Source organism: Desmodus rotundus, chromosome 6 (assembly GCF_022682495.2).
Source record: "Desmodus rotundus isolate HL8 chromosome 6, HLdesRot8A.1, whole genome shotgun sequence".
Taxonomy (NCBI): Eukaryota; Metazoa; Chordata; class Mammalia; order Chiroptera; family Phyllostomidae; genus Desmodus; species Desmodus rotundus.
In genome coordinates this window covers 1,798,769-1,815,456 of record NC_071392.1, presented here as the reverse complement: position 1 = coordinate 1,815,456, position 16,688 = coordinate 1,798,769, and the positions used below count along the sequence as shown (strand labels likewise).

At 60.2% G+C, this 16,688-nt stretch overlaps 1 protein-coding gene across 3 annotated transcripts in view; it reads left to right on the top strand.

Moving 5' to 3' along the window:
• DDC (dopa decarboxylase) overlaps positions 1–16,688 on the top strand; it is a 41,549-nt gene that overhangs the window by 8,970 nt on the left and 15,891 nt on the right. For all 3 annotated transcript variants that reach the window (XM_024563102.4, XM_045197462.3, XM_053927358.2), the window contains exons 2-7: positions 2,333–2,561; positions 4,916–5,029; positions 7,071–7,190; positions 12,683–12,817; positions 14,222–14,365; positions 16,580–16,646. In XM_024563102.4, coding sequence (XP_024418870.2) covers positions 2,361–2,561; positions 4,916–5,029; positions 7,071–7,190; positions 12,683–12,817; positions 14,222–14,365; positions 16,580–16,646 — 781 coding nt within the window. In that variant the 5' untranslated portion in view covers positions 2,333–2,360. The remainder of the gene's footprint in view (positions 1–2,332; positions 2,562–4,915; positions 5,030–7,070; positions 7,191–12,682; positions 12,818–14,221; positions 14,366–16,579; positions 16,647–16,688) is intronic.

Genomic DNA, 16,688 nt, shown 5'->3' with positions numbered 1-16,688 from the left:
CAATTAAATCTAAATATTGGGAAAGAGCGCAGTGAACAGGCAGTTTGTAAAGGAACTCCAAGTGACCAGGAAGTGGGGGGAACCGTCGAAAGTATTAATCAAAGTAGAGCAAGATCAGCACTGCCTGTCACGGCAAATCCTAAAAGGAAGCACAAACCCAGTGTTGATGATTATATGGCAAAACGATGATTCTCAGTCCCTCCCTGTGAGGCAGTACTTTGGTTAAAAAAACAACAAAGTTTTGAGGAGAAATTTGGCCATGTAATTTTAAAACACTAAAAATAGGTGTCTCTATAAAAATTTGTTCTAGCCCTGGCTGGTGTGGCTCAGTGGATTGAGTGCTGGCCTGCAAACCAAAGGGTCGCCAGTTCGATTCCCAGTCAGGGCACATGCCTGGGTTGGGGGCCAGGTCCCCAGTAGGGGGCGCATGAGAGGTAACCACACATGGATGTTTCTCTCGCTTTCTTTCCCCCTCCCTTCCCCTCTATCTAAAAATAAATAAATGAAGTCTTTTAAAAAATTTGTTCTAAAGAAATTATAAGATAAATGCTCTTCCTTTGACAAATTTTTAATGCACAACTGTGTTCGGAAATGTTAATGTGAGGTTTCCCATCTCGGTGTCCTCTAGAAAAGCTAATAACCAATACAGTGCATGTGTATCTTGGACCTCTGTTCCGGGCCATTCCGATGGCCTTATCTCATTGCCAAGGTGGTCCTGGTGACAGGGTCGTTTGTAGGTGACTTTAATGGCAGCAGGGAATGACTTTGAGCCGTGCGGCTAGTAAATACCCAAATCAGGGCCCTCTGGTTCCCAACCCCGAAGTCCTGGCCATGGCGTCCCACTAGCTCTTCCCCTGAAGGTGGGGAACCTCTAGCAGGAACCGAAATGTTTGCCCACAGAAGCTCCCCTCAGACTGCAGCCCCTCCAGATCGGGGAACACCATGCCACCCTGAGAAATCGTGTGACGGGGCCATGCGTCACCAACGTTGCCGAGCGGGAAGGCGGCTGGCCAGCCGAGGGACAGAGTTCAGGTTGCACTCACTCAATGTGCAAAGTTTGAAATGACCAGAGTTGCTCCAAGTGAAAAGTTAATTTCGAAGCCTGAGGGCCCCAGGGTTATAAACAGGGAGCCACACACACACACACACACACACACACACACACACACACACACACACACACGTCGCAGCAGCTTTGCCCTGAGACGCTCGGGGACTCGGGAGGAGCAGCAGGAGCTTCCCAGGCCCAGGTTTAGGGCAGGCACAGGGGCAGGGACACCTCAGACCCAGGCTGTTTCTTTTTCATTCACTGTGGCCGTACTTCAGAATCTTATATCCTAATCGCTGTCATCTGCCTTCGCCAGATGAAAACTGTACCCAGAACACGGACAGAATAATAGGCCTTGAAGAACCTAAAACCTTCCCCTCTACGTCTGCTGCCCTGTCCCGGCGGCAGTGAAATCTGTCTTGCTGTGATTAACACGTGTCCTGTGAATAATTTCTCTTTAACACCTTTAGCCTCAAAAAGCCTGGCCCTGCCCCCAACCCAGCGCAGACAATAGAAACAGCTCTGAGTGCTCGCCGTCAAGGGCGGGGCTACACTGTTCACTCCAGTCCATGTAGACCTTCCCCCCCAGGAAAGCCGCCCTTGAGTCTGAAGCTTGGACCTGTGGCAGGAACTCAGAAATGCGCCCCTTGTTCAGCACGCAATCATCTCTCACAAAGGAAGAAAACAAGCTGGAAATCCATGTGTCAGAAATTGTAGCACCGGCTGGGTAGTTTTGGGGGCATTCAGGTTTCCTGTTTGGAAAACACAGGCAGTTCTTATTATCCACAGACTCCCCAAACACACTTTCTCCTCCCGGCTGAAATCTCCCGGCAACCCCACCGTCAGCCGGGAGGTGCTGGTGAGGACACGCAGATGCTCAGAGGGGGGAAAACGTGGAGTCGCCGCCCCCACCGGGCAACCCCTGTGTCGCTGTTTCCACGAGTGGCCTGTGTGGGGACACACTGTTCGCACGTGGGTGTTCCTCCTGGGGATGTCCCTGTTTAAAATGCCCCCAAAATGCCGGGCTGGGTGCTGTCTGGGATCCGGAACGCTGGGTGTGCCGAAAGTGCTGGTGTCGCTGCCCACGCAGGCAGGAGTTCAAGGTGAATGAATCAGTCTATCAAATAACGTCGAACAGGAACCACGTTCCCAGGTTGTGTGTTGATTAGCAGATACAAACATTACACAGGCTGGTGGGGACCCACCTCTGCATCTCCCCGGAGCCGCGGGCTCTGGGTGCTGACTGCATGGTGGCCGGTCGGTGTCTCTCCTGTCTCCGCACAGTTCTCTCCTCCGAGGAAGCCCCGCTGCCATGAACACGAGCGAGTTCAGGCGGAGAGGGAGGGAGATGGTGGATTACATAGCTGACTACTTGGAGGGCATCGAGGGACGCCAGGTCTTCCCCGACGTGGAGCCTGGCTACCTGCGCCCCCTGATGCCCAGCTGCGCCCCCCAGGAGCCAGACACGTTTGAGGACATCATGAAGGACGTGGAGAAGGTCATCATGCCAGGGGTGAGTGGGTAGAGGTTGGGTCTCAGGACTCTGGTTAGTTAGTGGACCGGCTCCGGGACCCCATGGCGGTGCACACGCATTAAGTCACCTGATCACAGCCATCCCATTGGACAGAAACCCTTACCGTTTCTATTTACAGCTGAGGCAGCTGAGGCCCAGAGAGGTTAGGAGATCAGACTAAGGCTGCACAGCTAGTAAGTGACAAAGCCAGGATTGCAACCCATGTCTGTGGGCTCTGAGCGCAGCCAGCGGCTTTCCCCAGCCCCTCCAGCCCCACCTCTGCCCAAGACCCTGCTCTGGGGTCAGTGAGCCAACCGCCCGAGGTCAAGAGCCCCTGGTGGCTGGTTTCCAGCAAGTCCATCCCTCCAGACAAAGCCTCCTGCTCCCATTCAGCGCTGAGCAGAGGCTGAATCAATCGCATGCACAGAAGGAAGACTTCGTTGCTGTCACGGGAGAGTGGGCACCTGGGGCTGGTTCTGCCCTGACCGGCAGCTCCCATGCTGCCCGCAGGCCCTGGCACAGGTGTGGGCAGGACCCAGGGCCGGGTGCCCTCCCGGGAGTCATCCTGGAAGGGGCACACTGGTGTTTTGTGTCTCCACAGTCAGTTGTCCCTGCCGGAGAAGTGGCCCGAGGCAGCAGTGTGGTGGGAAGGTTCTCAGATTCTCCGCCCCACCCCCCACTGTCAGAGGGGACCCCGAGGAGGCCCTAGACCAGCAGCCTGGGCCCCTCCCCCGGCCCAGGGACCTCAGCTGCTCAGGACCAGACGACTCCCAGGAGGGCCCCTGACATTTGCACTCTGAGTCGAGCGAGCGCAAATCCTGGTTCTCGCCCAGAGATGCTGCAAACGCTCTAAGCCGCCAGCACCCAGCCCCTGCGGGGGATGTGCAGCTAAATGTCAGCCTCAGGAGCTGCCACACAGGATGCCACTCGGGGGCAGGGGGCGGCGGCTCAGGCAGCAAACATGCCCTGTTGGCCCGAGGCCAGGGTCCCCGGTCACGGTGCCCACAGACCCAGTTCCGGTGAGGGTTCTCCCCTCCTGGCTTGCAAACGGCCACCTCCCCGCTGCACCCCGCTCATGATCTAATCCAACCCCATCCTCTAGTGCTGTCACATTGGAGGGGGAGGACTTCCACACCAGACCGCAGGGACACAGCCATGCCGTCCACAACAGGGCGATTTGGGATGCTGTGGAATTCTTCCCTCGAGGCTCGAAGGGGCTTTCCCTGTGCAGAGCCCTGTCCCTGGGTGGAAAGTGAGCCCCGCCCCTCAGCCAGCTGGAGGGCCAGGTGGGAACATGCCACCCCAGTGTGTGTGGGTTTCAGTTGAGAGTCCAGCAGGCCTGCCTGTATCCCCGGGCAAGACTCGCTCATGTCCTGGCCTGGGTGTCAGGGCAGGAAGGGGGCCACCGTGAGGGGCACCTGGTGCCCAGGCCACACCCTCACCCCCGTGGGCCCTTCCTCCATGGAAACGTGGAGAAAATTACGATTTGGGAGTGCACTGGCATAAAGATGCATACGTGAACGTTACGGAGTAAATTTTTTGTTTTGACTTGAAAGCATAATTTTTTTCTTTTGGTTTAAAAAGAAGTGAAAATGTCTCCCAGGTCCCTGAAAGAGCAGGGGGCCGGGGCTGGGGCCTGCAGCTCCTCCCGCTGTGGGCAGTGCGTCCCCGGAGTTGTCCCCAGGAGGCAACGCAGCCACCCTCCCACATAGGCAGAACACCTGCACAGCCTGGGGCGGCAGGGGCAGGGCCAGGCTAAGGGGGGCAGTGGGATGGGTTGCTGAGTCCTGTCTCCTGGAGGCCTGAGTGACCATCCTGCACCTCCCCTCCTCCCCTGGGTCCCACAGGTGTCCTCTGGGCTGTACTCTGCTCCCATGTGACATGCATGTCATAGGCAAGAACAGATTAAAGCAGCAAAACCTGGGGGACAGCCCCCCACTTTCCCTCCTCCCCCTTTTCCCCAAACGTGGGGACTGTCCCAACCAGGCTGTCGCTACTACAGAGCACCCTGCCTGTTGTCCCCTGCTGATGGCGTCTGGGGACAGAGGGATGAAGGGGGGGCGGTGGGGAAGGGGACTGAACAGGAAGTGGGAGGCTGGCCACACCACCAGCTGAAGCAATCCCCGGAGGTATGCCTTTTTCCACATTTGTTCTGATGTAGACTTTTTATTTTTATGGAGCAGTTTTAAAAAACCAGGCTTCTCACACACAGAGCCGGGGCCTCAAGGCGAGCTGCCCCCGACTCGCACTAACGCTGGCCTTGGTGGGGACACTGCTATTCTCTGCGACGCCCCTGGCTGGGCAGACTCCAGGCCTGGGTCTCGCGCCCCCGTGTGACCGCCGTCTCCCGACAGGTGACCCACTGGCACAGCCCTAACTTCTTCGCCTACTTCCCCACGGCCAACTCCTTTCCGGCCCTACTCGGTGACATGCTGAGCGGGGCCATCGGCTGCATCGGCTTCTCCTGGGTGAGTGATGGGGGGACAGGGGACCCTGCCCTGAGGACATGGTGGGAGCGGGTGGCCACACTCCTATGGGACAGGATGGGGACTCAGCCCTGGAGAGGGTGCCTTCCAGGGGCGTGAACACAGGGGACTAAAGAGATAGAGACTATTCCAGAGACGTTATCTGCTCACACAGGACAGTTCTGCACAGCCCGTCTTTCTTAGAGCTGCTTGGCGTGGACTAGAATCTGAGCCCCGATTTCTGCAGCCTGGCCTGGGAACCTGCGTGTCTACCATGCAGCCCAGAGGGAAGGGTCCTGTGGGGTCTCCAGTTGGAGAAATGCCCTGCCCGTGTCCCACCCATCTGCTCTCCACTGGGGCAGCTGTCTCAGGAGAGGGCCTCCCAACCAGGAGAGCCGGGCTCCTATGCCCACCTGCCAGCCCAGGCCCACTTCTCCTGGGGACACAATGGTAGGAAGACCCCTGTTCAGGTGGCGGGCAGGCTGTTCCCTCCTCCTGTCTCTCTGCTCCCAGCACAGCCCTGCAGGGAAGACCCTTGCCTCCCTAATGCAGAGTGCAGACAGTGTCCTTGGGATGTCAAAGCCATGTCTGCTCGTGGCCCTCAGGGCCCGCCGTGTCCACCTGCCTGGGCCGTGGGGCGGAGTGAGCTGCTGGTGCTGAGTCACGCTGAGTCAGGGTCTGAGGCGTGAGAGGGTGAATGCTGGGGCCAGCACCCCACATTGGCCTGGCCCCGCCCCTTTGTGTCAGAGGTGGGGGGGAAGTGACATCGCAGCCTCACCCCATAGGAGGGTCGGAGGGGCCCCCAGCTCCCAGCCCAACTTTTGGACCTGCTGGGGCAGAAGCCTGGGCACAGCCACGTGCTCTGGCCGAGCTTCCTTTGTCCCTGCTGAGCATGCCCCCCTGAAGCAAGGCCGTTTTGCTTGCAGGTGTCACTCAGCTCTGCAGGTCCAGAGCTGTCCTGTCCCTTCAGGGCGACTTGGCCCCTGCCCCCTTGTGTGTGTCCTTTCTGGGGCCAGCCAGATGCCTCTGGGGCCCGTTCCAGGGCTGCTGTGCCCTGAGGCTTGGGGTCCTGACAGCTAAGGCATGTTCTGCGCTGGGGCAGGGTTTTGCTGGGACCAGGCGGGCGCTCCGGATAGGGCTCCCCAGCAGGCTGTGTGACTAGCCCAGCATCGGAGCCGGTGGCTTTGTGAGGAGGACCCATTACAGGGGTGGAGGCTCGGTCCATCTTGAGAGCAGCCAAGGCCCACCTGCCCCCAAGTGCAGACAGGAAAGAGTCAGGACCCCAGCCAGGAGGGTCGCAGGAAGGTCAGAGACTCGCCCAAGGCTCCTGCACCTGGCTCCTGACTCGGCCCCACTCCTCCCTCTGTGACTGCGGAGGGGGGTCCCTGGGGAGCCTTTCTGGATCCTTCCATGAGGAATCAGATGGCGGACTGCACCAGGTCACAGTGCCGGCGCCCTGCAGCAGGGTCATTGCTGTTTTGTCCCTTGGTCCTCCTGGCCGTCCCGCGTGAGTCTCAGACAGAGAGCCCCTGTCTGCCGTGTTTCTGGCATTGGCATAGCTTCTGGGAGTGGACGGTTCTCACCCCGGTCCAGTGGAAGATTGACCCCTGTTGCTGCTCTCACAATTCTGCAAGTCCTGGCCCCTTGTCCTGACTCCGGCCCCTGGACACAAGCAGACCCTCCCCTCACCCCACAGCAAGCGTGAGCTCCCTGTGGCAGGCCTGGGATCTGGGGGGTGGGGATTCCTCCACCTCACGTGCAGGGGACGGGACAGACTCCCAGCACTGGGCGGGCCCGAACGGCCCAGTGATGCCTCCGAGTGGCTGCCGCCGGGTGCCCGGGCCGGTCTCTGTCACTGTTTCTCCCTGAAACTCCAACATAGGAGGCACACCCTCCCTGAGCTCCCCCTCAGGACAGGCTTTCTGAAAATGTCTAAACCCTTCTGCTACATGGGTGGATGGAGTTGCCCCGTCCGACACACCTTTGTTCCAAGCTGACCGGAGGCGGCGGGCAGCGGGCCAGAGTTCACACCTCTCCTCCGCAGGCCGCGAGCCCGGCATGCACGGAGCTGGAGACTGTGATGCTGGACTGGCTCGGGAAGATGCTGCAGCTGCCGGAGTCCTTCCTGACCGAGAACGGTGGTGAAGGGGGCGGCGTGATCCAGGTGAGGCGGGCAGGGTGTCCAGCTCCCGGGACTCGGGTCCACTGGGAGTCCAGCCACTGGGGGTGGGGGGGATGGCGCTCCGGGGGTGTCCTCGTACGTCCCCTGGAGACAGCAAAGCTGACACTGGGGACACTGGGCCTGGGCTTGGGGCCCGGCGCCACCTCTCCCACGCTCTCCAGGCCCTGCTCACAGGGTGACTGCCACGCAGCAGGTGCCACCGCACAGCCACGGTGGCCATGGGCTGCAAAGGCTCCAACAACGCCCCACGTCTGCAGGAGCCTCAGCTGCCCCGCAGAGGCTGCCTTCTCTGTGGGAGGAGTCAACCCTTCTCTTCACTCCACTTGTACCACCGACAGACTGTGGGTCAGAACGTCCATCAGGGGACACGGCGCACGAGGGACAGTCATGGTGGGTCGGGTCGTCTGCCCCAGTGGGGTCTGCAGGGCCAAGGCCGCTGAGCAGACTGGCACTCGGTGCGGCTTTATTTCCAAGCAGGAAGGGGGGCTCTACAGAACCTCCAGCCTCTCCGACATCACCTCTCTCGAGTCAGGTGGGTGGTAGCGATGTCGGGAAAGCCCTGCACCCTTTGGACAAAGGGACTTCTTCTCTGGGACACTATCCTTGCAAAGGCCTTGAGACCAGTGCAGGCAGCAGCTCTGCTGACCGCCAGGCCGGACAACATGCAGCCTGCCGGCTGCTGTGGCCAATGGGCCTGAGGACGGCAGCTCAGTCCCCTGTCCTGAGGCTGCGCCCCCCGCGCAGGTCTCCCCAGGCGAACCTGGCGCTGGTCTGACCAGGTGCCTTGGAGAACCTTCTCTGGATGCTTCTAGAAAGTGCCTGTGTCTTTGCCATGCCCCTCCTCCATCTCCAAAGCCAGCCACACCCTGTCTTGCAGGCCTTCCCTTCTCTCACACGTCTCGGTCTCACTGGGACCACAGATGGCTCTCCAGGCTCAAGGACCCTCGGGATTAGACTGGGTCCACCCAGATAATCCGAGATAATCCCCCGGGTCAAGGTTCTTAACCTAATCTCATCAGCAAGATCCCTTTGCCTGTAAGGTGAAGGGTCATGGACCCCAGGAGGAAGAAACGCAGGCATCTTTGGGAAGCCCTCCTAGTGCGGACCTCATCCAGCCTGCGGCTGACCTGGGCTCTGTCCCGAGAGACGGGCCCGGGGATAAGCATTCCAACATGTGCCTTGAGTCACGCTGATGCAGTGAGCCAGGGGCCACTTTGCTAAATGGGCCGTGACGGGTGGGCTGTCTCGGGGACCCACGGGCCCACGTGGCCGGCTCAGGCCCCTTCCCTCTGTCCTCTCCTGCCTCACGGCGTTCCGTGCTGCGTCAGGGACTCAGACCGGGAGCTGAGGGGAAGAAATAGCAAAGATGGGAACACAGCCTTCACGATGCTGCGGGGCTAGCTCCAGCCGCACAGAGCGGTGGCAAGGACTCCCTCGCTGATGCGCAGTGTCTTGGCTCGAGGACAGGACAGGTGCCCTGCTGCCCGCCAGCCTCCTTGGCAGAGATGTCTCCCCCCCACCTTGTACCTCGCCCAGAGGGGACAGGGAACCTCCAGTGCTGGTGAATGGGCCGAGACCCTCCAGGGGACGCACAGCCGTCCTTCTCTGACGAAGAGCAGAGTTGGGGGTGGACAGAGTCACAGCGGAGAGCGAGGAGAGCCGTGCCTAGAAGGGGGCTTCGTTGTGAATTCCAGGTGACCCCCCTCCAGGCCTGGGGGACATGTCACACCTCAGCGCGGCCTGGACGCTCGCCGCAGACTCACTTTCTCTTTAGGCGTCCGCAGTTTGCCAGCATGCCCGTCTGCAGGTGTCTCCTCTTCTGGAGGCCCCAGCCCGGCACTGGGAGAAGCCCAGCAATCCGAGACTCGCTCTTTCCTGCCTGTCTCTCAGGAGTGTCGCCTTCCCAAGGGCCGGGCACCCATCCCTGACTTCTAGAGTCTCTTGGTTCCCTTCTCTGCCATTTCCTCCTCCTTAATTTGGGGGTATTTCTCATGGTTTTCTCTACATCAGTGTTTTAATTTTCCACATTACCACCGTATTGCCCTCAGTGTGGACCTTGGTTCTGCTATTTCACTCCAAACGATAGTACGGCCCCTCTCTGCTTGTGAACAGTGGCCGCCCGTTGTTGAAATGAAAGACATACAGGAGCATTTGGGACACCGCCTCGCAGTGCCAGGTCCGTGCCCACGCGTGTGGCGCGTGAACAAAACGGATCACACTGCATGGACGAGCAACACGGCCGAGACCACTCTCGTGACAGTGTTTCACCCCCTCGGCCTTCGAGAGCCTCTCCCACTACATAAACGCTCTTTGGGAATAGTGTTATCTCATGATTTTCTGTGATGTGTTGCAATGCATATAAGTTACATTCAAGACACGTTGTATCGATATTTTCACTCGTATAGATAACATTTCAGAGGACACCCTGAGGCCCAGGCACCACAGTCTTCCAAGACGGCCACCAGCTCCCTGTGGGCTCCCTGGCTGAGCTCACGTCCACGGTCACAGTCCACCCAAAACCCACACCCAACAGACATCGGCAGTGCTTCTGGGTCTTTGGACCTTGACAATGTCTCTTCCAGTTTTTTCAGCTGCCCAAGACGCTTCTTCTAATGGGAGGCTGCTCAAAAGATCTGTTCAACACCCTTGACTCTGAGGCCATCTGTTAAGATAATACCAGCCTGTTCCAAGCGAGCCGGGTGTGAGCTGACACCACCCGGCGCACCACCAACCACCTTTTCCGCAGGAGAGGAAGTGGGGCTCCGGCCGGCAGTGGGTCCTGCCCCAGAGCACAAGCCCGTCAGAGGAGAGGCTCGTCCCGATGCACGAGGCTGGGCCCACACGTGTCTCCCCAGTTGCCTGGCCGTTTGCTAGGTTACGGTGTTCGGAGCCCCGCGTGCTGCCTTGGGCCCATCTCTCAGTGGTCTTCTCCTGAAAGTCCACTCCATTTCCCAGAGTCAGTGGAAGTCCTGCCATTTGGTTGGGATGCATCCAGGCAGCTCTTGGGCCGGGATTCGCACCCCCACCCCCAACTCTGCTGGAGCCTGACCCAGGCCGGTCGCTGAACCAGAGCAGAGCAGGGGAGCGAGGCGCTGCCCGCGGCAGGAAGCTCGCCCTTGCCCTTCCCGGCTGACAAGCTGATTGTGGTAATTTGCGAGGCTCCAGAGAGCCTGAGCTGGGTGACAGCCCTCGGGCCACCGCTGCAGGGGACACTGAGCCCCTCTGAGCCATAATCACAGTGTGGCGTCAGAGCAGCTGCGGGAGCCTGAGTCAGCTGTCAAAGCCTCGTCCGAGCGGGACGAACAGGGCTGCCAATCGCCTCGTAATTGGGTTTGAGGGTGCTGGTGGGAGAGAAGCCATTTCCGTGTGTGTGGGAGGCACTCGAACACCCAGGAGGTGGGGGGCCCTTTCCGCCCCCCCCCTGCCCCCAAGTATCTCCTCTGACTCGGGCAGCTTCACCATGGCAACCTTTGTCTGCGGTGACACAGCAGAGGTGTCATCAGCTGTCAGCACCAGGCCAGGCACCCCACTGCACCCTCTGCAGGAACCTGCATCCAGTGAGGGGCCCCAAGTCCAGGGCCACCCCCAGGCCAGGGCGCCGGTGCTCACGGAGAGTCACTTCGTCGGCTTTCTTAGAATCACTTTCAGTTGCCTGAAGGAGGTGAATCTTCTCTCAGGACATGGATGGAGCCCCAGGGGGGACCCCTGAGGAACTGCAGCAGATGCTGGTTCACAGCCTTTCCTTAAAATGTGACTCAGAGCATAGGGACACTGCAGTCACCTGGGTCCTAAGAGAGGCTGCAGCCCCATGGGAGGGCTAGGGGAAAGGACACTCACCCAGCAGCTGGGCCTTCAGAGAGGTTTCCCACCGGCAGTGAGGATGAGTGAGGGTCCAGGACACACAGAATGTGGGGGTGCGAGAGGACAGCGGCCACCCAAGAGCAGTGCCCCCGAGCCCCATCCAGGGAGTTTGGACGCCCCGCCGCAGCCAACTCAGCCGCGCCAGCTGGCTTCTCCAGCCACAGGTACAGTGGACGGTCGACGCTGCACCCACACCCCCTGCCAACGGGAGCGCCCCCAGAAGGGAGCGGGACCCCATCTTCCAGGCGGAGTTCAGGAGATTTCGAACGTGTGGATGACTCCATGCATTTTAGAGCCTCGAGGAAAAGCTTTCATCTTTTGATCCCGCCTGTCTTCCCCAAGGACGGGAGCTGGCTTAAAAGAAATGAAAGCATTAAATTGGTAATAAAAATAGGCAAGCAGGATAAAGGCAGAGAGGATAAATTGTGAGCAGAGAGGGTAACCTTTATTTTTTTTATTGAATTTGTCTTTGTAAAACTCTAAAATCTTATAACCCCTCTCTCACAGTCAACAAAAGCCCACCTTTTACATGTTGTCTTTGTAACCTTGGTCCCGTTCAGCTCTTGGGTTTACTGGAGAATTTCCTTAAGGCTCAGAGGTCATGAGCAGCCCGCATGGGGAAAGCTGCTCAGATGTGTGGGGAGGCCCCACCAGCCCGGGCAGGACAGACGGGGCTCGTGTGCACCAGGCCCCCGCACGCCGCCGGCTGGCGCGAGTTCCCTCACCTCCTCCGGAAGATGATGAAGCTGGGGAACCGGATTGTCTGTCGCTTACACGGGATAACATGGCGGGTGCTGAGTCCAGCCTCGGAGGAGTGAAGTTCGCACCTGCTCCACCTCTTGACCAGAATTAGTTGTTGGCACTCACTGCGTTCATTGCTACGGGGCCACAGCAAAATGCCGCAGACTGGGCGACCTCAACAGCAGAGAGGTGCTGGCTCACAGTCCCAGTGGCTGCGAGTCCAAGTCCAAGGTTGCAGTGGGGCTGGCTGACCCTGAGGCCTCTCCTCAGCCATCAGTGGACTGTGTTCTCCCGCTGTCCGCACACGGTCACCCCTCCGTGTGCGTCCATGTCTGCACCCCCCTCTCACCTTCTGCTGAGCACACCTGGGATGAGGCCCCAGGAGGACGTGATTCAGCCCCTAACACGGGGCATTGGGGGAAATCCTCCAAGGCAGCGATCCCCAAACTTTCTGGCACCAGGCATTGGTTTTGTGGAAGAAGGGGCTGGGCAGCAGGAGGTAGAATGTGGCTGGGTTCCTAACAGGTGTCAGACTGATACCCAGGGGTTGGGGGCCTCTGCTCCATGGTGATTTCTGAGTCTCCGGAAAAGCATCCCCCATTTACCAGCAAATGCATCCCTCTCCGAGTGGCCAGGCTCACAGAGCCAGGCTCAGAGCTGGACCCTGGCCTGACGGCTCCTCCGAGAGAATCAAATCCAGGGCAGCGGGCGGCTGCCAGGACCCAGGGTCTCCTGGGCAAAGGAGACCGAGCTCCAAGGTCTCAGACTCACCTTCTAAGAAAAACAGATCTGACCCTGTATCTCCCACAGTTTGGACCCTGACCCCTTCAGAGACGGGCTCTGAAGTGCGTTTCCACCTCCCTTCGCTTTAGGGAAGCGCCAGTGAGGCCACGCTGATGGCCCTGCTGGCCGCTCGATGCAAAGCGACGCGCCGCCTGCAGGCCGGCTGCCCGGGGCTGACGGAGGCCGCCATCCTGGAGAAGCTGGTGGCCTACTTCTCGGACCAGGTAAGTGTGTGGTCCCGAAGCCCCACGGGGCCGCTAAGATCTGTGTGCTCTGCTTTACGTCACATTGAGACAAGAGCAGGCAGCATCCTAGGACATCGAAGAGCAGCCCCGTCCGGGGTCACGGAGGTGGACGCCCGTACTAGTGAGAAGGCGTGGGCAGCAGGCGGGAACTTAGGAAATCCAGTTGAAAATGAACGTGCTGTGAGGTCACAGCTCTGACCAGCTCTGTGGCTGCCCGCAGTGAGCTGGGACCCCCTAAGACCCCCTGGCCGCCTTCAGAGAGGCCGTGAGGGGACCCAGACATGGGGCTCAGAGACCTGGGCTCCCGTCCCGCTCCTCTATTTTAAGTTCCGTGACCTCTGGCAAATCATGTAAATCCTCTGAGCCTTTTCCACCATCGACCAGGGACAAATGCCCCTGTCCCGGGGGTCGCTGCTCCTCCTTCAGTAGCTGACCCGAGATGTGGGGCCCGGCTGAGAGAACTAGGGAAACAGCTGCATCTGGGGCAGTTCCACCGAGCGGCCCTTTGAAACGGGTTAAGAAAAACAGGATCAGAAAGAGAACAGTGTGAGAACCAACAGAGGAAGAGACTGGAGCCGCGGAAAGTGACGCCGGGAGGGAGACCACAGTCGGAAGGTCACTGAAAGGGCTCAGCGGCCTCGCCCACTAGAGTCTGGGCCCCACGCAGAACCGCCGAGCTAGTCCTGGGTGTTTAGCCAGAGCTCGGTCTTCAGCCAGGCACTTCCACGGGGGCGGCTTCGTCCAGGGTAGTGAAGACAGGCGGCTGAGATGGCGTCGATGCCCATCCTTCGCCGCTCCGGTGGGGGACGGTCCTGAGTGTGGAGTCAGAGACACGTCAGAGACACCTGCATGTGAAGCAGATTATTCATTTGTGTTGGTATCTCCCTGGCCTCCCAGGAGGCCGGGAGGAAACTTGAGGAAACGCACATGTAGGCACTCGGCAAATACACGGGAAGTTGCTGTGGACACGGGGCGTCGCCTTTCCCAGTGGGGCTTGGTGAGCGAGCTTAGCCCTTCCCCAAAGAAACTGGTGGCTTCTTGATTCTCCCAAGGGTGCTGCTTGGCGGGCACCGTTCCAGCTGCTGGGAGTCAGGTGAACTCACTAGACCAGTGAGGACTGGGGGTCCCGGGCGTCATTCCTATGTGACACTCTCGTCTGGTCTGGTTCTGGGGGTGGGGCTGAAGGTGTTCACTGCTGGTCCCAGAGATGTGCTGTGGGCAGCCGGCAGGGCCAGGGCAGCACGTGAGCTGGGAGGGAATTGGCGAGGGTGGGTTCCCTGGGCAGGTGGAGCCACAACCTGGCCCGTGGGCGCGCTCTGCAGAGCCAGGGGACACGGGGCCGATGTGGGCTGCACAAGCCTAACTCTGCTGCTTTCTCTGCAGGCCCACAGCTCCGTGGAAAGAGCTGCATTAATCGGAGGCGTGAAATTCAAAGCCATCCCTTCGGACGACAAGTTCGCCATGCGCGCATCCGCCCTGCAGGAGGCGCTGGAGATGGACAAGGCGGCCGGTCTGATCCCTTTCTTTGTAAGTTCAGCAGGTGGGGTGCAAACTCCAGAGCCCGGCCTGGGCCTGGGGTTAGGTCCAGGGAGGCCGAAGGCCAGGTGGCACGTGGGCCCCTCCTTGAACGAGGCGGGAGCAGGGCGCGTGTATCTGCCTTCCCTGCGTAAATCTCAGAAAGGAGTGGGCAGGGAACTCCAGTGTGGAGGGCCCTGCTGGGCAGCGAGAAGCCTAGCTCCTGCTTCCTGGGAAGTGACACCACACGGTCACAGTTTGAGGGGTCTTTGTGTCACAGCTCCTCCCTGGGGTGTGCATGACGGGCACATGTGTGACGGGTGCATGTGTGACGGGCGCATGGACCGAGTTACAGCTAAAGCGCAGAGGCTGCACCGTGCTGCTCCGCGTGGTGGGCGGACGCTAAGCTGTGTCCCTCGTGAGAGACGCCAGCAAGCAGCGATGTGAGGGAAACATCGGCCCACCACAGGCCCCGGGTTTTCCTGCGCGCAGGTGTATTCCGATGGGGAAGGCACAGCGGGCGTGGCCGCTGGAGCCTGGGAACTGTCACCCCCTACATGGCCGTGGCAGCTGGCGGGGTCCTGCCGGATCATACCTGGCGGCACAGTGGCCACACCGGGCAGCTCTGAAGGGTGGTGATGGTTCCATTTCACCAGAATCTCGAGGGTAGAGCCGGGCACTGGGCACAGTTCGCAGCCACGGAAGGTCCTCATGTGCACTCGGGACCGGGAAGCGCTGCTTGGTGGGCGCTCCCACTGTCTGGGCATCTCCCAGTCCTCAGAGCCTCCCCGGCTGCATAGACAGCAGAGGGGCAGCGTCGTGAATGACCCCAGGATGCTGGAGCAAAGGCAGCCGATCTGTGACCCTAAACCAGCCACCCAGGGCCTGTGACGCCCACGGGAGAGGCAGCCCGCACCTGCAGGGCAGAGCCGTGACTGACAGATCGAGTGGCTATGGTGCTGCATGTGCCTGATCACTCAGTGCCTCTGGCTCCATTACATGCTAGAGGGGGTCGCACACCCCCCAAAGTTCACGACCCCTGCCTGAGAGCCAGGGGCGCATTTGGCAGGTGGGGGTCTGGCAGGCCAGTCCTCTGCCCCCAGGAGGACACCTGGGGCTTGTGGTGGCTCCCCTGGCTGCCTCATGGGGGCTTGAGCTCCGCACCTGCGGAGGTCAGGCCAGGGGCAGAGGGCAGTGCCCCCGGGGGCGAACACCCGAGCACAGCCGGCAGGTCGATGGCTAAGGCAGGAGAAAAGGCTCTGGAAGGGACAGTGTCCTGGGCAGCAGGAAGGTGGGGGGCTGTCAGAGATGAGGCGCCAGCCTTGTCCCCTCCCTCCCTCCTCCTGCCCAAATGTGATTATGCCTCTGCTCAAATCAGGTTAATGTCACCAAGCCAGCCAAGCTCATCAGGGCCTGGGGCCAAGCAGGTGCTGGGCGCTGGAGAGGCTTCTGAGAATTAGGGTGTGCTGCAGGAACACTGAGCAGGCAGGGCCATCCCCCGAGGGTCTGGTCCCCACTGCCCCCCCAGCCTCCCACCTGCTGGGGCCGCATGGGCTCGGGTTGGCTGGCAGGGACTGTGACAGGACCCAGGGCACCGGGCCCTTTAACTGGACGGACAAGAGTTGACCACACCTGGGCCGCATCTCTCTGTGGGTCCCCGACCCACCTCTGGAGTCTCCCGTGGGTCAGGTACAGCGAGCGGAGGAGGCTGTGGTGGCGACCGGCCAGACGTCCGGTCTGCAGAGCCACACTCTCCTTCCTCCCAGCTGAGGCCACCCCCGGGGCAGGGGCTGCTCGTCCTCTTCACAAAATGCTCCACACTCGGGACAACATCAGTGATGACGCGCAAACCCAAGAACGCAGGCTTATGTTGAACGTGTACCAACCCAAACCTCGCCTGCGAGTCCAACGGTGTTGATACTTGGTCAGCCTCGTCCTAGGCACTCTTCTGGGTGCACACGCACAGACAGAAAATCACTCCCACGAGGAGGGATGTCCCGCGTCTGTGACCCACCAACAGAAGCCACTGTGTCGGATTGCTTGGCGGTGTGTCGGGGGAAGGGAGATGCGACGGGCGAGACGGCTGCAGGGCTCCCTCCGAGGTTCACGCGTGCTCAGACTCACGTCTCCACGCAGCGGTGCCACCAGGCCCCACGTCCCCGGCTCGGGGCGGTTGCTGTGACCCCGACGTGTGCCCCTGACCAACGTCTGCTTTGTACTCTCCAGGTGGTGGTGACCCTGGGGACCACGTCCTGCTGCTCCTTCGACTGCCTCCCAGAACTGGGGCCCGTCTGTGAGTACTGGGCACATTCTCTCCTGACGCTGTTTTCGCCTG